Source organism: Anolis carolinensis, chromosome 4 (assembly GCF_035594765.1).
Source record: "Anolis carolinensis isolate JA03-04 chromosome 4, rAnoCar3.1.pri, whole genome shotgun sequence".
Classification (NCBI taxonomy): Eukaryota; Metazoa; Chordata; class Lepidosauria; order Squamata; family Dactyloidae; genus Anolis; species Anolis carolinensis.
In genome coordinates this window covers 79,800,352-79,820,969 of record NC_085844.1, presented here as the reverse complement: position 1 = coordinate 79,820,969, position 20,618 = coordinate 79,800,352, and the positions used below count along the sequence as shown (strand labels likewise).

The window sequence follows — 20,618 nt, the reverse complement described above, 5'->3', positions numbered from 1 at the left end:
GATAGAACAAAGCAGAAAAAAGTCCAGTATTAAGGAAATGGGATGGAGATGAAATATATAAAGTATAGTGAACCAGAACTATATGCAAGATTTAACACTAATGGAAATAGTGTAATTCTGTATATTTCAAAAATATTTACTCTTCCAAATGCATAAAATCCTTCAGGTGTAACAAAAGGGTATTTGCAGTTTATGAGATGGCAATCCAGGTTTTATCTCTGTGCTTGTTTATTGTTTTTCTGCACTCATCTTTTATTCACACTAATGCCTGACATACTTATCTGGGGGAATAACCAGCTCAATGTGAACATACACAATTTTTCAACTTTTGTACCTACTGTACGAGAGGTAGAGAGGAGCACATTTTTTTATATATCCAAATTTTCTCCCACTTTTTCTAAAATTGGAAAAGTGTGGAACAGTTTCATATTTTGTGTCTGAAAAAAATTTGGACTTCTGCGTTGCATTTTGACTTAATAATGTCTGAAAAGATCAGATAGATTATCAGTTAAAGAAAATCCTGCAAGCTTTAATCTTATGATTCTTTTCATAGTAAATGTTTCCATTAGCACTTGTTTTCTGTTTTGTTCAAAATATATTTTATAATAAAGTGTTGGAAGTATTTCAAATAAAATACTGATGCATTTGTGCGTACATTATTATTATTTTTGCCTTTTAGACATAGCAGTTTCAAAAAATGCTTCAGTACCGCCCCTCTGGTCTACAGAGACAGAAAGACCAGTTTCCCTTTCTCAGCAGTCAACTTCCAGCTCTAAAAAGCCTGGGTTTAATCTATCTGCCTTTGGAGCCCTCTCTCCTGTAAGTACAGCATGCACTTCCTTTCATCATGTTTCTTCTGTATCCACTTTGCTAATTCAATATTGACATATGTTTGCAGTCACTTGGAAATGCATCAGTTCTGAAGACAAGCCAGTTTGGAAATTCTCCATTTTATCCTGGAAAAACCATGTATGGTGGTGCAGCTGCAGCAGCAAAACAGTCTAAATTACGGATTACTCCATATCAGGTAAGAAACGTTCAACGGATCCTGTAAGGATACACAGTTTGTATATAAATTAATGTGATATTAATCATACTTCTATAATGTTGTAGTATGTACTGTCCACAGTATTTTTTATTTTGATGCTATAAGACCATTTGGTTGATAAAACAATAGTAACCACAAATGTTCTTATAAATGTGACATAGATTTAAAATAAGATGTGATTTTTATTTCCTCAACACATATTTCAACTGAACCCCAAACTAATTCACCTTAACTATAGCAAGAAGGGGAACTGTGCAAGATGTTGTTGGACCCTATCTCCCAGCCATTCTAACCAGTCTAGCCAGTGATGAGAATACTGGGAGTTGCAATCCAGTGACCTCTAGTCCAGAGCTTTCCAAACTATGTGTCATATGTTAGTTTGTTGGCTGCAGTCTCTAACTGTGTAGTACATACATAACTATTCTAGGTGAAATAAGCAATAAATGATTTTTTTAAAATGATGCTGGTATGAAAAATCTGTCACCAACATGGAATGTTTCGAAAGCTCTGATCTAGAGGGCTACACAAATCTCACCAACTGTTAAGAGAAACACCTCTGCTTCAAACTATGGCTTACAAAGTTGATTTGTTTCTCTACCACTTAATGTGGATTGAATATTACAATAAACTGTGTTCAATTAAAACGGACGTTAAAAGTTTCTAATTATGCAAGCCTGAGATTTACTAAACCACTATATCCAAATAAGGTCAGCAGTTGCATTCAGTTGTAACAGTAAGTCATGGCTAATGCAGGACTCTAGTATAAAAATTGGGCTTACATGCTTCCTCTCTTTTAGCAACAAGTGACAAGGATCTGAAATGTCAATTTGTGATTTTAACAAGCTGTAGTGATTTTTGTAGAGGCCTTAATTATTGAACCAGGACATCAAAGCTTCATTCATTAACTAATTGTGGCTTTTATAAAATACAATTTGACATATTTAGATAAAAAAAGAGATTATAGCCTTTTAAAAATGATGGAACTGAAACATTTGAGGGTTGAGAATAGCCTAAAGCACACAATGACACATTCTCATAAAAATGTAGCCATTGAATTTATACGCAGCACCAGTTATTTTGACAGTAGCTAATTAATTTGAAACTGAAATATTAATACTAGCACAAGAGATACTGTACGTGTGTGTTTTGTTAGGCTCATTATTTTTGCTATGTAGAACAAAAGACAAAGTTGTTTCAGAGGATGTGATGTCCTGATTATTGTGGGATATCAGTATTTCTCTTTGAATTTGACATGGCAGAACTAAACAATTCAAAAGTTTTTTCCTCTAGGAAAAATTTACTATCATTGTGGCACATTTTGATGATATTTCACACTTTGGACTATTAGAAAAACTTTGAGACTTCATTTTGTGCAAATCAGTTAAAAAAACAACAACAGGAAAACAGTAGTCTTTTGTGTTTGGGAAGAATCTCACAGTGGTTCATAATTTTTTTGGTGGTACCCCTCAGAAAATGTGCAAAATTCTTTACATCTCTGTTTTCAGACACCAGTACGGAGACAGATGAAAGCCAAGCAAGTGAATGCACAGTCCTATGGTGTGACAAGTTCCACTGCACGGCGAATCTTGCAGTCTCTGGAGACGATGTCAAGCCCAATAGCAGTAAATTGCCTTTTCTTTAAAATATTTATTTTCAGTATTTGATATGAAACGTGCTATGCATGTCTGTTATATAAAAACTTGCCTTTTGTAGCTCTGTTTTAATTTACTGTGATGTTTATTCAACAGGATGCTAAAAGAATTCCCTCTTCTGCTTCTTCGTCATTGTCATCAGTAAGTTATTTTTGATCTTTTTTAAACGCATAAAATCCTGTTTTGAAAATTATCCTTCTTAACTTGTGTGTTTTCTTTTACAGCCTATGGAAAGAAGTATGCTTAATATCACTGATTTCCACTCACCAAGAAAAAGGGTAAATTAATTTTCAACTGTAGTTCTGTTTCCTTCATGGTACTATAAAGCAGATTTAGGTATTTGATGTGCTCCTGTGTTGTGAAAGTGCCATATGAATTCTTCTACAGTAACATTTTAGCATTTGCCTGCTTCTGTTCAGCATCCATTTGTTCGTTTTTGACAGTTGTCATTGAGAGAAAATATTATTGGAGTGCTCAAAATAGATTCTCCAAAAATTGGAGATTTATGGATGTATGAAGACATTTACGGCTTGAACTGAGCCTGCTTTCTCTATATTTAACAGCCCTAACAGATTAGTCCGTCATCCAGATTAAAGCATACAAGAAGGAGAAATCAAGAGACATAGGTGTTTATAGGTTAGCAGTGCTACCTATTAAGACACACTACATGAAAAGAGAAATGCCCCACATAGTTGACTCTTTCCCCCAGGAGACTTTGTCTATATCTTTGGTGGAAGAAATGCTGTCAGATCCTCCTGTACAAGAAATGTTGCAGCCACATTCCTCATATTTTATTCCCTCCCTTGATTACAAGAGCCAGCATGATGTAGTGAGTTTGAGTGTAGGGCTTTGACTCTGGAAATCAGGGTTCGAATCCCTGCTTGGCCATGGAAATCCACTGGGTAACCTTGGGAAAATCATACTCTCTGATTATTAGAAGAATGTAAAGGCAAATCTCCTCCGCTGAAAAAACTGCCTGATAGATTCGTCTTTAGAGTTGCCATAGGTTAGAAGTGCCTTGTAGACACACAGCAGCAAAAATATTCATTATAATATTAATAGAATATGTTTAATGAAATTTGTCTCTTGGGCAGTATCTTATATTGTTATAATACCAGTAAGAGCCATAATTATCAAAATCTTTCAAAAAAGTATGCTTCATTTCTTACCTTTAATTTTCTCATCTGAAAGGAGGGTTGGGATATCAAACTATACAGCCTGTCATCACAGATTCTTCTTGAAATTTTAAATAGTAACATGCATAAGTAGATACTATTAAGAATTAAGGCAGCCTATCTTTTTGTGGCTAGACTATTTGTATAGAGACATGGATAAGCAGCTAAGTATTAACATTTGTGTGCCTCACTGAAAAGAGTTTCGTAGCCAAAATTTTGCATTAAGGTTTGTGGTAAAACCAGTTTAGTATGTTGATGTCCCATTTCTCAGTTAGTTGTCTTTTCTTCAAACTCAGATTTGTTTGTTTTCTACATTAGACTTGTGAACAAACAGCGTTTTATTTTTTAAATCTTACCTAGTAAAGTTTTGCTTGGGTTGATTCATTAAACACTAGGTAGCAGGCAACAGATAAAGAGATGTCAGAGAGAAAATTAATGCTCTACCAGCTGTCATTAAGTAGATAATAGAGGAGTTGTCTATTCATTCTGTAGTGAATAGTTGGCAGCAGTAGCTGTTGGCCAAGAGAGGTTGCTAATAGTTTTTTGCCAAAGTGAATATGGCTGTTTACCATCCGCTTAATTTCTTGAGTAGAACTGTTACATATGTTGATAGCATAGTATTATTGGTAGGCTGAGGGACAGGTTAGCACAGTATGATACTTTTCCACCTCACTATAGCCGAAAAGACTACAGACTTTCAAATAGTGTCCTGGCCTGCTTTAATAATATTGAAATTTTACAGTGAACATAATTCACATGAAATTTTGCAGTCAACATCTTGATGTAGATTAGATACAAATGGCATAGAGCTATCTGGACTCTTTATAAGAAGAGTCTTTCCAAAATGCTCAGTTCTTTTTAGCTCTGAGTAAATAAAAGACGCCACTGACTATAAAATTCAGTTTCTCCATTTATTTTATGATTGGGGATTTACTTCTAGTAAAGAAAATTAGTAATTATCTTTAGTTTTAGTTAGATTTATGTTGAAGATGTCTGAGGAAAATGTTCTTGCGAAATTACAGAACAGGAATACTTTTGAGTATTAGCTCCCCCTTCTTCTTATGCTCTTATGTCATTGCCTCCCCCCCCACCCCAAATCTGCTTATATAGGTTATAGTAATCCTTCTAAATCAAGAATAGTATTAAGAATAGTTTCAAGGAAAAGGAGAATTAATTACAATACCTCCCTCTTTTTACCTAAGTCTTCTCCTGGATCCAGGTCTCTTCCATTTACAGAAGGGCTATGTTGGCTCTAATCCAATGCCACCCCATGCAAAGGAAATACGTGGCTAACTGAGCCTGGTATGTTTTTCCCCCCCAAAGAATTGTCCAGAAGGAGGGAAAGAAGATTAAAAGCTAGAGCTCGATTCCACTTTTACTTTCTACAGGGGTAGAGAGAACAAAGATTGACATAGGAGGGCTTAGTGTGACACTACAGTTGAAACATACTGATAGAACATGTGCATTTTTTATCTCCTGAAAATTGCTATGTTGAAATATGCTACTTTATCAGTAACTACTGGTCATGATAGCTATTCATAGTATCAGAAATGATTCAGCACTATACAAGTTGCTGGGGGACATGACCAGGAGGTGGTAACTGGATTGATTTCCTGCTTGTGGGTTTCTTATAGGTGTCTGTACTCATAGATAATTCCCAATTGATAGACCAAGTAAATACATTGTCTGGTGTGCTTTACTATCTATTCAGCTTCAAACTAGTTTGATTTTTTGAGATACCTATCTGATTTCTGAGATAATTGTGGGGGTTTTGAGGCATATTATTCAGTGAAGTTGGACAAAGTAATTTTGAAATTTTTCTTGGCATTGATGGAAGAAAATCATGCACTGGTTTCACATGTAATAAAAAATAAGGGCTTTTAAAACCCTATTTTAAGACACTGTGGAAACTGATTTGAAGTACAATGTATATTTATATTGATTCATTAAACACTTTCCTTTAAAGGCTGCTGAATCCCATTACCCTCCAGTCCAGAAGCTTGTGACACCCAAGAGTGTTTCATTATCACTGAGTCGTTTTAAACCGTCACTTACATCCAGTACTGATTCAGGCAGAAGTCGACAGAGAATAGAGATGAACCATAAAGTACGTATAACCCGACGCACCACCTGTACACTTCTTAACCATACTGATTTCCTCCCTAGCACAACTGCCCTGATCTAATTTGAATACTATGAGCTAATTTTCAAATTAGAAGCCAATAAAAAATTGGAAGATCCAGTTGCTGGTTACCCATTTGTACGTTGCTTATTCCTTCGTTTATTTAAATTGTATCCTAGCTATTTTTATAAACTGTCCAAAATTTCTGAAGTGGAAGTACTCACATTTCTTGGTTTTACAAGTATCTGGACTAAGAATAGGCTATAGTAAGGTAAAGGTAAAGGTTTCCCTTGACGTTAAGTCCAGTCATGACTGACTCTGGGGGTTGGTGCTCATCTCCATTACTAAGCCGAAGAGCCGGCGTTGTCCGTAGACACCTCCAAGGTCATGTGGCCGGCATGACTGCATGGAGTGCCATTACATTCCCGCTGGAGTGGTACCTATTGATCTACTCACATTTGCATGTTTTTGAACTGCTAGGTTGGCAGGAGCTGGGGCTAACAGCAGGCGCTCATTCCGCTCCCGGGATTTGAACCTGGGACCTTTTGGTCCGCAAGTTCAGCAGTTCAGCGCTTTAACACACTGTGCCACCAGGGGCCCCTAAGAATAGACTATACTGTACAAATATTTGTTTGTCATATAAACAACTGGAACATATTTTCACCTATTAAGATAACAGAGCAGCTTTATTAACGAATCTGTGTTTTTCTCAGCACTGTACAACAGTCCCAGTTTTTTTTTTCCTCATGAACGGTATTTGTTTAGAGCAGCCAGAAAAGGAAATGTCATATGGATCTTTCTGCTAACAAGAAATATAGCTTGTACCAACGAGGATTGTTTGAATGTCTTCAGACAGCAGAGGGCAGTAAAGAAGTGTTACAGTGGAAAGCCATATTAAAGTTTAAAAATGGAACATGAAAGAGGCAGTTGGCTAAAGAAGGATTGGTAGCTTTTTGTTGTTTGCTTCAGTGTTTTGTTTCTTTTTAAATTACATCCAACCAGAAAGCAAATGAATTAAAGATTGAAACATTTTTCTTTCTTTGCAGGCAGCACAGGAGAAGAAGAATCTGGAAGCAGAACAACAAATGGAATCTTCAAAAAGGTACTGTTGCAGATTAAGGACTTTTTATATGTACTGTTGCTATTCTCCTGTAGTTTCCTGTATATTCAATTTTCATTTGAAATGGGTAATTAAATATATTAATTAAATTAATTAAATATATGCACAGTCCTAAAAATCAGTGAGAACAGAAAATCATTAACTTAGCCAGCATTGTGCTAGTGGAAACAGTAATTCTTTCCTTGCTGCTCCTTCCAGCCCTAAATTTTCAAAATGTGTCCCCAAGCAGATAAGGAGACCTGTGATAGTGTGATCTCTGCAAAATTCTTCTATTTGTTTGAAACTTAGCCAATATAAACTAACTTATTTCTCCCTCTGGCTGCAGTTCAACAACAGAGAGGCTTCAATTTTCAGATCTTTCTCCAGTTTTCTGGAGATACTTCTGGGAAGTACAGAGGGGCTATAGGAGGGAAGAATAGGCAAGAAAGACCCATTATGTGCATTGTATTTTGTTTATGCAAAGTTGTCCGCCATTCAAAGAATACAGCAAGTTTGAATTACTTACACAAGATATGAAATATGCAAGATAAAATTTTGAAACGGGTGGCAAAAAGTCTTTTCCCTAACCCAAACACAGATAAGTGGGTTGATTATTTAAGTGTCACAACCCTGGATGGAAGACAGATGGGGAAAGAAATACTTATACCATTCATGTTTCCAGATTAATGAGAAGCGTTCCTTTTGAAATATTTCTCCTATACAAGTTGCCAAAAAAGATACTTTCATTTTTCTAATTAATGCCAGTTAAATAATTTTGCCATTTGCAGGCAGCTGTTCTGGATTTTCTTCCCTCGATAAGGAAGGAAATTACAAACCTGCTCTCAGTTTTTCTGAGACAAATCCTAAGAAATTCATGAGGCTTCCATAAGTTGACAGACACCTTGAAGGCATGCAGGCACACATAAATACTATAGTTTATATAACACCTGCTATTACACTAGCCAACACACATTTTGGTGCCTCAGATGTTAGCCCTGTTTTGGGGTAATTTGACCTGCTGATTCAAAAAATGGCACCAGTTTCCCCTCATCAGCTCTAGTTTTTGAAATATGGAACATATGCCATCTACTACCTCCTTTACCACAGAAAATCATGATAGCCATATCTAAGAAATCAGAGTGAATGCAGTCTATCCAATGCGATTTTCTAAATCAGTGCCCCACATAACCCCAGGAATAGACCTAAAAACCAACAAACCAAGAAATTTGGGGGGGGGGGGGGGGAGAGTATCAGATTGTTTGGTTTTGTTTATAACATTTTAATTCTTCAACTAAAACAAACACAATTAAAAACAAAACAGGTTTTTAATCTGAAGGAAAATAAAAAAGGGTTGTGTAGAAGGAAGGAGAACCAAATCACACATCAGTTGTTAAAACCTTCAAATATCATAACATACCATTTGGGAAGGGAACGCACGTAGCCTGTGCATTATTGTCTGTTGTTTGTTGTGTTCCATTTGACATAGTAGTTTATGAATCTTGAACCCCTGATTCCAGGAATGTTGCAAGCCCCAAATTCAGTCCTTCTGCATCTAATGGGCTGCCTCCTATGGGAGGAGGTGGTGCTGGCGGCAAGATGAGGAGGGAAAGAGGTGTCCACTATGTGTCCAAACCTGCACAAGAAGAGGTAAGAAAATCTGCAAATTCTGCAAGGATAATATGTTTAAAATGCAGAAGCTATGAACTTGAAGTGTTTGCCTTGTAATTTGAGGACGTTTGAACATCAGAGTTGTTCATTCCCAAGTGATTGAAGTTCAGTACAGGCAGGCCCCAAGTTATGGACGAGATAGGTTCTGTAGGTTTATTCTTAAATTGAATTTGTAAGTCAGAACAGGTGCATTTTTTCCAGTGTCTCTCCAGATAGATAGATAGATAGATAGATAGATAGATAGATAGATAGATAGATAGATAGATAGAAGCTTTGAATAGCATAGGGAATGCTTAACACCCCTTTGGTGTTTGTTTTGTGGTGTGTCTCTGATCAGAAGATTTCACACTTCATTCCTGTGATCATTGGATTTTGAAAAAAATGGCTTGTTGTTGAAACAACGTTCAGTGATAAAGCTTCAGCAGAGACCCCTTTCCTCCATGATAACTCTTCTAGAAGTGAATTTCCCTTCCTAGGGGTAGATTTCTCTCACTTCATTTTCTTTCACCCACGTTCTTAACTATGAGTTGTTTGTAAGTCAGATGTTTGTATTTCAGGGAGTGCCTGCATTTTAACTGTTGGATGTTAAAAGTTACAAGCATTTGATTTAATAGCTGGGTCATTTGAATGGAAGATTCCCAACGCAGTGTGGCCCATAACTGGGTTGCTTTATTTTGTCCTGTAGAAATATGTTCAGTAGAGCCAAATTATAAAGAAATTAAAAATAATGACATAACTGCTCAATTCTAGGAGCTGGAGATGCCAGTGCTACCAGAAATATCTTTACCCATCAGTACATCATCTTTACCAAATTTCAGCTTTGCCCCACTTGCTAGTACTACTGTTTCATCTCCACCTATCAGTGCTGCACAGTCAGTGATAAACAAGGTAATTTACAGATGACTCTTATCCTGTGCTTGCATTTTCCCCTTTGTATCCTCCCTATTGTGCTTCATTGTTTGACCATTTGACTTAATTTTTCAGGCAGTGTAAGAATTGTGAGTAAATAATTTTATTTATATATTTTAGCTTTTTTAGCTTTTACACCTTTTTCTTTGAAAAGTTACATTAGTTGTGGGGTCTGAAGCTCAGAAATAGCATAGTAATATTAATGACAACTGTTATTCTACAGATGTAAACAATGTCTTATAATCCAGTAGGACAGTGGTTCTCAGCCTGGTTGTCCCCAGATGCTTTTGGCCTTCAACTCCCAGAAATGTTAACAGCTGGTAAACTGGCTAGGATTTCTGGGAGTTGTAGGCCAAAAACATTTGGGGACCCCAGGTTGAGAACCACTGCAGTAGGATATAGTACAGCCTAGTAGATATTGACCTTGTTAATAAATAGAATGAAATCTCTGATGATCAAACCTCAGAAGTTAATATACTTCTGAGGTCTGATCATATAATTTGGTACGTTATTTGAAAGGCAGCAGAGATACACTTGGATTCTTTCAATGCATGTCCAGTTTTCCTTCAGAATTAGAAATAAAATTTTCTTGTATATTGTTAGACATTCACTGACAGAAATTTTCAGTCAAGCTGTTTAAAAATGTAATTCCTTTAAAAAATTAGGGGCAACCAGCCAGTAATGCTAGCAGTCCTGTGTTCAGATTTTCATCTCCCATTGTAAAATCGACTAAAGCAGAAGTGGTGCCACCAATGTCTGTAAGTAATCCTGTTTACATTTATAATGAAAAAAGTGTAAATATGACAAAATTTATATTTAATACTAGCATTTAGAATCAGCAATTTTCTATTCTGTTTTAAGAACATGTATTAGCCAGATATTTCCTTTTTGACATTTAGTTATTATCTCTGTCAGGTTGGTGACTTTAAATTTAGTATTCCTGTTGCAAAATCTTCTGAATCTTCAGGACCCAAGGAAACTCCAGCATTGCCTATGATTACAACAGGTAATAAACATTTAATGTAAATAATTAGATGAATAGATTAGATAAAGACCCTAGTTTAGCACCTTCATGCTCTAGGCAGGGACATATGAGTTGTTCAGGATCACATTTTGTTGTAGAATCCACACAGAATGAAATCCACATGTGCAGGATTATCACAAAAGAATGCCCTGATTTTTTTTAAAAAAGGGCTAAATATTTTGGGGAATGCACACATATGAAACCTTCATCAATGTGAAGGGGCAGTCTACAAGGTTTTTTTGAGGAGGAACAGAGGACACCCAACTGTTTTCCCATGTCTTTGAATGCTGCCAGGAAGTCGTCTTCAGATATCCCTGTAGAGGATGGTAAGCAGTGCATCCAGCTTCAAGAAAATGGTTGAAATCTTCTCCACTGAGCCATTATCTGACTGAAATGGCATTTGGGGCTTACAAGATTGTTTTGCGTGTGGGCAGCCTTATGTGATGTAGCTAAGTGACACATGTACATCTCCTGATGCAATGGGTCTGCTCTCTATAAATGTCAGGGTCTTTGTCATATTTTTAAAATTATCTGTTCAAAATGGTATTAGAAATGAATGCATTCAAGCTCTTGGTTTGGATTAAGGTTTCTGAGGCTTAAATTTAGTTTTGATAGAACTGTATCACAATATCAGAAAAGATTATTTAATTTCTGTGGTCAGCACATTATATGAATAAATATAACATACTCCATATTTACTCAAATGTAATGCACAAATGTAATGCACCATCGATTGCAATGCACAAGATGCTCATTGCAAAAAAAGGGATTTGTTGTTTAATGTAATGTGTCTCTTCCCCATACCTGTCAGCGGTTCCTACTGCCCTCGGAATGGTTGATATGCCAGGAGAAGTCATGACCCTCCATCAGGCCAAGGCTGACAAACCCACTGGCCTTGGCCTGACAGATGAGCAGTGGCCTCCCAACTGAAGCTTCATTCACAAGGCCTTCAAAATCGAGGGAGGGGGAGGTTTTGAAGGCCTTGTGAATGAGGCCAGTTGGGAAGCAAGTTCGCCAGCCCCAGTCTGATAGCCAGGGTACAGACGGGTTTACGTGCGTGATTCTAAAATGCCATTGGATCTAATGTGCACCCCACTTTTTGGCCAATCATTATATTCAAGTAAATATGGTAATTGATGGAGCTACTTTATGAAAGATAACACAGATTGATAACAGTGTAAGAGTGATGAGCTTATAAAAGATATGTACTTCTTGAAGCATTCCCAGTCCAATCCATAAAGATACTTAAAACTTCCTTTGTATCTACAGCTGCAACTATTAGCAATAAAAGAGAGAGTGAGTTTGATGGTCCTTTTAAGCCTGCAAAAATCCTGAAAGAAGGAAGTGTTTTGGATATTTTGAAAAGTCCTGGTGAGTCAATTGATAAGGTTTTAATAATAGATAAACAATTAGATGCAATATTATATATATATATATATAGATATTTTGATAAACAACTTTGTTTAATATAACATATATGGAGAGAACGAAACTTTGCCCCAGTATAATCTATAATGAATTTATATAGAGGAAAACTATCACAATGACATTAACATCAAATGTAGGTATTGAAATAAAGTCAGTCCCTGTACTCTTTCAGTGATAGATTTATATTTACTATGGAGATGAAACAAGACCTCATTTTGCTGAATGTTTACAGTTTTAGTAATAAGTACATTGGCTCTATCATATTAACTACATCCAATGGTGAAAATTAATTGAAATTTCAGCAGAGGATTATATTAGTATTTTCTAAGGTATTTATTTAAGCATCTAAATGTTTATATCTCACATTATTTCCAAGGATCTCTTAGCAGTGTACACCCACCCACCCCAATTTACGTAGTTCCAAACAAGTTAAACAATACAAATAACGTATTTTTATGTTAAACCTTTTAACAACTTAAAACAGTTTAAAACCAGTTCAGGTAATTTAGGACAATTGAAAAGCACAGATTTAGACTAAATTAGTTAAGCCCCAAAGACTTTAGAAATAATTTAGTCATGTTTTTTACTTAGTACCTGAATGACACCAGTGTTAACACCAGTTGGATCTCTAAGAGGAGTATGTTTCCAAACTGGGGCACTGATCAACATTGTTGTCTCCCCACATCTTCCCATAGTGTATTACCCCATTGGTGAGACACAGAGGAGGAATCCTCATGGAGATCTCTGTCTTTTGGCAGGAATCTATAGGGAAAAACCCTCTTTTGGATATTGAGGTCAAGCCATTTAGGAATTTCTATGTTGAATTATTTGTTGAACTGCTCTCTAAAATCATCTTGGTTTTCCAGTGTATTATGGCAGTTCCCCATTTTGCTTTTAGGAAGCTCCCGATTTGAAAGTTTGACATGATACTGGCTCCTGTAGTTTCAGTAACCACCACAGAAATGCTGTCCTGATTATAAATTTTAAGATCAAATCCATACAAAGTACTTTTTAAATGTATACTATTGAAGAAACCGAACTTCTTGTATGAAGGATCCTAATTACTAAAAGATGTTTTAAAAACTTTGTTAAACAAGGTATCACAATATTTGTGTAGGTCACTTTCTTTCTAGCTCCTCAAACTTACAGTATTAGGTAAAATTTGGTGTGTATTGGTCAAATTGTAAACTAAATCCCAGGAAGTAAAACAGCACTGTAGTTTCCCCAATTTTTATAATAAAGATGAACATTTGGGGGGCATTTACCAGTTTATTTGGGAAAAAAATTCGCTGTAAATACCAACAATACATATAAACATTTGGGTAACATTTAGATTTCAGGCAGTAATTTTCCCAAGCAATGATTATTCCAGTTACTGAAATGATTCTGACCCTGATTAACCAAGAGGTCAATATTATCATTTCATCAGTGATACTTCAGTTATCTTAAGTGGCTTAAATATTCTAGAAATTCAGGTGTCTTTTTGTTTTTTTCTATAGGTTTTACATCTCCCACCACTCCATCAGTGTACTCTTCAGCAGCCACTCCACCTGTTGCAACAAATACTGAAGTTTATACAAGACCTGCAATAAGTACTTTCTCTGGAGCTGCTTCGGGACCTGGAGATTCACCCAAAACACCAGTGTCAAGTTACTGGAAGTGTAATACATGCCCCATAGAAAACAAGCCAACAGACAACAAATGCATAGCCTGCCAAGCTGCTAAAGTGCCGGCATCAGACAGTACTCGGTCGATAGGTACTTTGACTGAAAACATCACTGTCAAATCAGCTGTTTCTACGACAGGGATACAGGGCTTTGGAGACAAATTCAAGGTAGCAGCTGGAACTTGGGATTGTGATACCTGTTTGGTCCAGAACAAACCAGAAAGTACAAAATGTGTGGCCTGTGAAACACCAAAGCTTGGAACAGGAATCAAACAAGCTCTTGTGCTACCTTTTGTCACAGACAGTGCAACAACAGCAGTTTCTTCCTCTTCTAGCTCTTCTGATACTACAGTCACTTTGGGATTTGGAGACAAATTCAAGAAGCCAGAAGGCGCTTGGGAATGTTCTGTGTGCTTAGTGTCAAATAATGCAGAGAGCAGCAAATGTGTGGCCTGTCAGTCAGACAAACCAGGTAAGCATGCAGCTCTTGAAATTGCATTTGGGGCGGGGGGAACAGTTCCCCTAGGATAAAGGTAAAGGTTTTCCCCTGGCATTAAGTCCAATCATGTCCGACTCTGGGGGCTGGTGCTCATCTCCATTTCTAAGCCAAAGAGCCGGCATTGGCCGTAGACACCTCCAAGGTCATGTGGCCTCCCGGCATGACTGCATGGAGCGCCGTTACCTTCCCGCCAGAGCAGTACCTATTGATCTCACATTTGCATGTTGTCAAACTGCTAGGTTGGCAGAAGCTGGGGCTAACAGCGGGTGCTCACTCTGCTCCCCGGATTCGAACCTGCGACCTTTCAGTCAGCAAGTTCAGCAGCTCAGTACTTTAACCTGCTGTGCGACTGGGGGCTCCCCTGATAACAGTTTCCCTGCTAGAGTCCAAATCATACTTCCCAGGAAATATAAGCCTCTTTGATCTTAACAGATTTTGCTTCTAAGACTGCATATGATTATACTTTGTAATATTTTATGAAATGAAATAAAATGGGACACCGTTGAATATGCACTAGATATTTTTTAAGTGAAAATAATTTGCAAACTGTGATGCACTATTGGGAATTAAGTTTTCTTTAGATGAATGTAGACATTAACCACAAGGCAAACTGGGAAAGAGAAGAATTTGTGTCCTCTGGAACTGAATTTGTGTTTATTGAATATGTACTCTGTTTCAGTTTTAGATGCCAAGATTGAAGGGCAATAAAACTATGTTTAATTGTCCTCTGTCGGGGTTATATTTTGACAATAAAATAACCAAAATTGTGAATTGTGATTAACAGCCAATAGGGCTATTCCACTGGCAGAAAGAGGTCAATATCACTTTCTGTTGGATTCCCATGCATCCTAAAGCCCTGCAAGGAGGAAGGTGCAGTGTTTGATTTACCCGTCTCTTTAAAATGGAAAGGAAATTTGAATTCTACAACTTCTACCCAGTTATTTTAAAAAGAAAGTATCATGGCAGTTGTCTGTAATTCCCTCCAAATTAGTCTCCTCAGACAAAATACATGAAGCGATCAGTGTATTCATTGTTACTTGCTGTCAACTTTAACATGTAACATCCTTATAAAAGAGAAGACTGCAAGTCTCCCAGTTATCAAATTATTGTGCGTAGATTCCTGGAATCCCAGGCTTGAGGACTTGTACTAGCTTGTGCACCATCATTTTAAGTAGCACTGCTCTGGAACATTTTGAAAACGTAACTAACAAAACCTAGGTGGTTTGTATTAATTTTTTTAAAAAACCATATCTGTCTTAAAGTGGTAATTTTGTTTTAAAGAATTGTTAAACAAGTATAAATTGGCAGACAGTTCTCGGACAAAAATGCCACTTGCTAATGGTTGCTTGCTGCTTTGTTGTTTTCTTACCTAGGTGCTTCATTGCCTGTCGTGAGTAGTAGTGCTTCCTCTTTGCCTGCTCTTTCTGGAGGACTTCTGGGTTTAGACAAGTTTAAGAAACCAGAAGGAAGTTGGGATTGTGAAACCTGCTTAGTGCAAAACAAAGCCGATGCCACCAAATGTGTAGCTTGTGAAACTGCAAAACCAGGCAGCAAGACTGAACATACAGGTATGTTTGAGAAATTGAGATACTCTTGCTCTGGATGAGGGTTGCAAATTCAGGTCCGCATCTGGATGCACATTGCCTTGAAAACGAACAGTGTAAGACTGTCATGAATACTGATTTTATAAATTAGAGATGGGAATTCTGCTGCTTATCAACTCTGCCTACTACTAAAGACCTGAATGCAACCACTCCCATTTTCTTCTTCCATTATTCAGCTTATAAACAACCAATCATGTTTCTAGGGCACAGGTCCAACACAAGGCCCGCTCACCATGTTATGTGATCTTCTAGATGCTGGACTATAATGTCTGTATTCCTCATAATTAGACATTATGACTACAGCTGATGGGAAATGTGATACAGTAACATCTGGGTGGCTGCAGTTTTTTTGTTTTGTTTAGTTGGGATTTTGGTGTTTGACTTTAGTTACAAGGGTTGTGGATATTGGGGATAACCTTTCCCCAACCTCAGAGCCACAAGTGCTGTTAGATTGTCATTCCCATTATTCCCAGTCTGCATGACGAATAATCAAAAGTGATGGGAGTTGTTCAATAACACCTGGGGATCCAAACTGGGTAAAAACTGAAGGGCACCAATCACTATGTAAAAAAATTGCAGTTTGCCCTCTATTCAGATTCTAGGTCCATGAATTCAACAACCCTTTGAAAGCAATTATAAGGCTGATGTGGCCCTTGATGAAAATGAGTTTGACACCCCTGTTCTATAGGATGTTGTTTTTCCTTTTAAAGGCTGGTCTACTGTCTGATCACTTAACAGCTTTTTACACATTATATTTAATGTTTGAATGTTTATTTCAGGTTTTGGTATTGCTGCTCCCTCAACTCAGTCTTCTTCAGTTTCATCTGCTCCTTTGTTTAAATTTGGAATTCAATCATCATCTTCAGAATCACCTCCGACATTGGGAAATACAGGAAAAAACTTCAAATTTGGGGAGCAAGGAGGATTCAAATTTGGTATTACAACAGAATTGGGATCATCGACAAACACTGTGGCAGGAGGCTTTACGTTATCTAAAAATGAAGGACCCAAACTGGGAAGCTTTCCTTCAGAGTCAAAATCTGAGGACAGAAAAGATAGCAAGAGCACATTTAGCTTTGGACTTCCCTCTGGGACTAGCAGTACACCATCTTCATCATTTCAGTTTGGAATCACTAACCTTGGACAGCAAGAGAAGAAAGAAAGTCTTAGCAATCCTACTCTGGGAGGTTTCACTTTTGGTACAGGATCCTCAGCTTCCACTTCTACGTCTGAAAATAAAACTGGAACAGGTGGCTTCAAATTTGGAGATGCAGTGGGGAAAGAAACTGGAGTCACAACCTTTTCTTCAAATAAGCCAGTGGAGAAAAAAGATGAAATTCCTTCAACAAAAAGTGGCTTTGCTTTTGTTAATGTGGAATCTGTGACAGCTCCACAGGTTGTTTTAGGACGGACAGATGAAAAACAGGAGTCCAGTGTCCCTTCTAATCTAGTCTTTGGTAAAAAAGCAGAGAATGAAGATTCAAAGGCACCTGCACCCATGTTTCCCTTTGGAAGGGCAGAGCAAACCAAAGACAGTGGCACAGTAAAACCTGCCTTTAGTTTCAGCTTGACAAAACCACCCGAGAAAGAAATTGAACAACAAACAAAACCAGCTTTTACGTTTGGGGCACAGGGAAGCACCACAGGTAGGCGTACAGCTTCCTTGCATTTTTAGCATTAGTTTCTTGCTGTGTGTTGTCAAGATAATTATGAAACATGTGTGGGGGACCTGTTCTGAAGGGGATTTGGAAAATACAGATCTGTGCTCATAAAATGTCCTGGCTCTAAATGGTTGCTAATGGTTCATCTTTTGCTGAATTATTGGTGAGGAAAGTCTTTTTTTTGCAAAGTTTAGAAAGTGGCGTTGAACAAAGCAGGTAAACCTTAGATGCCCCATTCATACTAATTTTGCACATCTCATCATTTTTGTATGGGCTAATCGAGGCGTAGTGTAACCCCAGGCAATCTGTTTCCAGATACCATCTCCACCTGATGTTTTGGAACAGTCTGATTTCTAAACTAGGAATCTGAACTGATTTTCTAAACTTGGAAACAGGTTTCATGTTAGAAATGTGATAGAAACGCCCTTATGTTTAATTACTATCCTGAGAACTGTAGGAAACTAGAAACTTTGTGTAGGTAATTGTAAAGACGGACAGAGTGATTCATCCCTCATTTGTATCAAGAGTAGAAACTAAGGAGACTGCTTTTGGAAAGCAGCCCTTTCTTTCCCATCCAACATAGACACCTATCCTTTGCCAGTAGCTTTTGTTGACTCAATTACAAGCCTGCCTAAATAAAATTAAGTTAATTATGGCATAGATTAAGTTTGTCACATTGACAACAGTTTTGCTAATATCTAAAGTTAATTTTGTAGGCTAATTACAAATTTAAATGCAGATCAAAGGGAAATAAATAACTTCTGAAGATATAACATAATAGCTACCAGTCAGAAATAGTGCAGTTGCCGTTTAGGTTGGAGTGCTGTTCAGCGGAACATTTATGAACTCTTTATGATTAAATATTCCATTAAATCAAAAGTTACTGTTTGTTAAATAATAAATAGGTTCTTATTTTATATATTGTGTATACACATATAATTGTCTTTCAAAATTAGTTTCCAAAGGAATCAAAAGTAGAAACAATTTAGTAATTGCGTATATCTCCTGGAATTCTGAACAATTAAGACTGTTCAAGCTCTTGGATTTCACTGACATTTTTGCATGACACATATTAGCATAATTGTCTATCAGTGACTAATTAATAGACTGGTTTTATCAATTAACTTGCCATTGTTATGGGCTTATATATCTCTTATAGTCCTAAATTAATCCATTAAATACCTGACTTTGTGGTTGGTCAATAAAATCGGACAGTGTTTTTTAATAGTCAAATAACCAACCCTTATCACTATTCCTCAGAGAAAAGCATACTTAGAAGGTAAGAAAATTAATACAGATACTATAAGGGATATGAGCAGAAGAATAATTGTATATATTGTCCTGAATATTTGTGGACTTCATAGGAGTTGGATTAGTTTTAGATGAGGGTCTGTAGTCAGAGAAATAATAACTGACACTCAAGTGTTGCAATTTCTGTTTTATTATTGTTTATTACAAGGCAAGAGAGATAGCAAGGAGCAAAAGAATGAAGATACAGAATACACTTCCAACTTATATATGGAAGATGTGGGAAGAAACAGTTGTAAAAACTGGACAAGAAAAAAAAAGGTTGGAGCAATGTATAGAACAGGCCCAACAAGCAGCCGAAGCCATGGGAGGAAAGCCAATAAATAGAACAAAACAACAGTTGTGAATGAAGAATTGCCTCCATTGTATTAATAGAAAGGATAGACTGATTTCTGGGAGAAATAATTAAAAATGACATGAATGCGAGATTAGACTGAAAGAAAAGGAAGTAGACTAAAACATAATTGAAGATACAGATGTGAGAACTAGAAAACTGCATCATGAAAGAGAAAAGAGGACCCAAAGGAAAACCACTGTTTCTGGTGGAATTTTGAGTCTTAAATGATGATCAAACTAAGACAGAATTATGGAACCAGATCAAGGCAAAAGCAGAAAGAACTTGTCGACTCAGCAATAAAATATTCCACATTTATATAATTCTCTTTGGGCATCCAAAATTTTACATGGTTGTGGATTCCCCCCCCCCCCCCCAAAACAAGAATAGCAAACATAGAAACTAGACTGAAGTTGTCAAAAGCTGAGCTAGCAGAAGAGAGAGACTGTATAAAAACTGCACATCAAGTTCAGGCAAGTTTAATAGTAGTTCTTATTCTGACTAGTTGAAAACAGTTTCTGGGGGTAAGAGCCTGATAAAAATAATCTTTCAGAAGAGTTAGTGAAATATGAGGAGAGAGATCTGGAGGAGCATTGGAAGAAAAAAGAGAGCCCTGAATGGAGGAAGTCTGGTGTGGAGGGCAGAAACAACTGGTTAAATCAAAATCAGTGAGATTGAAACTGATTTGGGAATAATCTGTAATTCTTGTATAGTCTGCCTCTTTATCGCCACTTGCATATATATTGGCAGAGTAGGCACAAAAATCAAGCAAAGCCTTTTTGTTTAGATTGTCTTGGTACAAATATAACCTCTCTCTGAAAACTGGGGCTTCTTAATCTCCAGGCACAACACTCAAATCTAATAAACCATGGTTTATTAGAAAGAAGTGTTTGTGCATTCCTGCTTTCCTCCACCTTCCTGATGTACACATAATATGAAAACTCAGGTTTGTCAAACCATTATTTCCTCTTCTGGCTTGCAGCTGGTGATTTAGCATAGAATCTGGATTCAGACATAATGGGAAAAGATATGTTAACGATACCTGGAAGTTTTGCATTGCAATATTTGTTTTTGTAATTGGTTGGTTGATTACTATCCCAATATTCCCACGGATGTATCGGTGAGAATAAAAGTATTTTGAATGCGTTTCTACTTCTCAGTTTAGTAAACTATGATTCAGGAGACTGACTCTTGTATCTGAACAATTCCATTGTTTCATACAGCTGTATGACGCCTTGCATGCAAAAAAATTATCTGAGTGTTTATGGCCATTTCTTTGGAGTCCCCTTAAGCATTATATCCCTTTGCAACTTGTAAAATCAGACCACTGCTCAATTTGAGTCAAGTGCTTGATAAGAAAAAAGCAGAAATACTGACAGTTGTAACATTGTAAGTTGCTCAGTTAAGATAAACAGGTTCAG

At 37.0% G+C, this 20,618-nt stretch overlaps 1 protein-coding gene across 4 annotated transcripts in view; it reads left to right on the top strand.

The window, feature by feature from the left end:
- nup153 (nucleoporin 153) overlaps positions 1 to 20,618 on the top strand; it is a 46,940-nt gene that overhangs the window by 20,483 nt on the left and 5,839 nt on the right. For 2 of the 4 annotated variants that reach the window (XM_008108823.3, XM_016992937.2), the window contains exons 4-18: positions 680 to 819; positions 899 to 1,027; positions 2,554 to 2,670; positions 2,797 to 2,841; positions 2,925 to 2,978; positions 5,842 to 5,982; positions 7,044 to 7,099; positions 8,614 to 8,743; positions 9,515 to 9,652; positions 10,339 to 10,431; positions 10,589 to 10,679; positions 11,967 to 12,068; positions 13,625 to 14,263; positions 15,664 to 15,858; positions 16,674 to 17,540. In XM_008108823.3, coding sequence (XP_008107030.2) covers positions 680 to 819; positions 899 to 1,027; positions 2,554 to 2,670; positions 2,797 to 2,841; positions 2,925 to 2,978; positions 5,842 to 5,982; positions 7,044 to 7,099; positions 8,614 to 8,743; positions 9,515 to 9,652; positions 10,339 to 10,431; positions 10,589 to 10,679; positions 11,967 to 12,068; positions 13,625 to 14,263; positions 15,664 to 15,858; positions 16,674 to 17,540 — 2,937 coding nt within the window. The remainder of the gene's footprint in view (positions 1 to 679; positions 820 to 898; positions 1,028 to 2,553; positions 2,671 to 2,796; positions 2,842 to 2,924; positions 2,979 to 5,841; positions 5,983 to 7,043; positions 7,100 to 8,613; positions 8,744 to 9,514; positions 9,653 to 10,338; positions 10,432 to 10,588; positions 10,680 to 11,966; positions 12,069 to 13,624; positions 14,264 to 15,663; positions 15,859 to 16,673; positions 17,541 to 20,618) is intronic. The other 2 variants (XM_062979359.1, XM_062979360.1) reach the window with 1 other exon arrangement.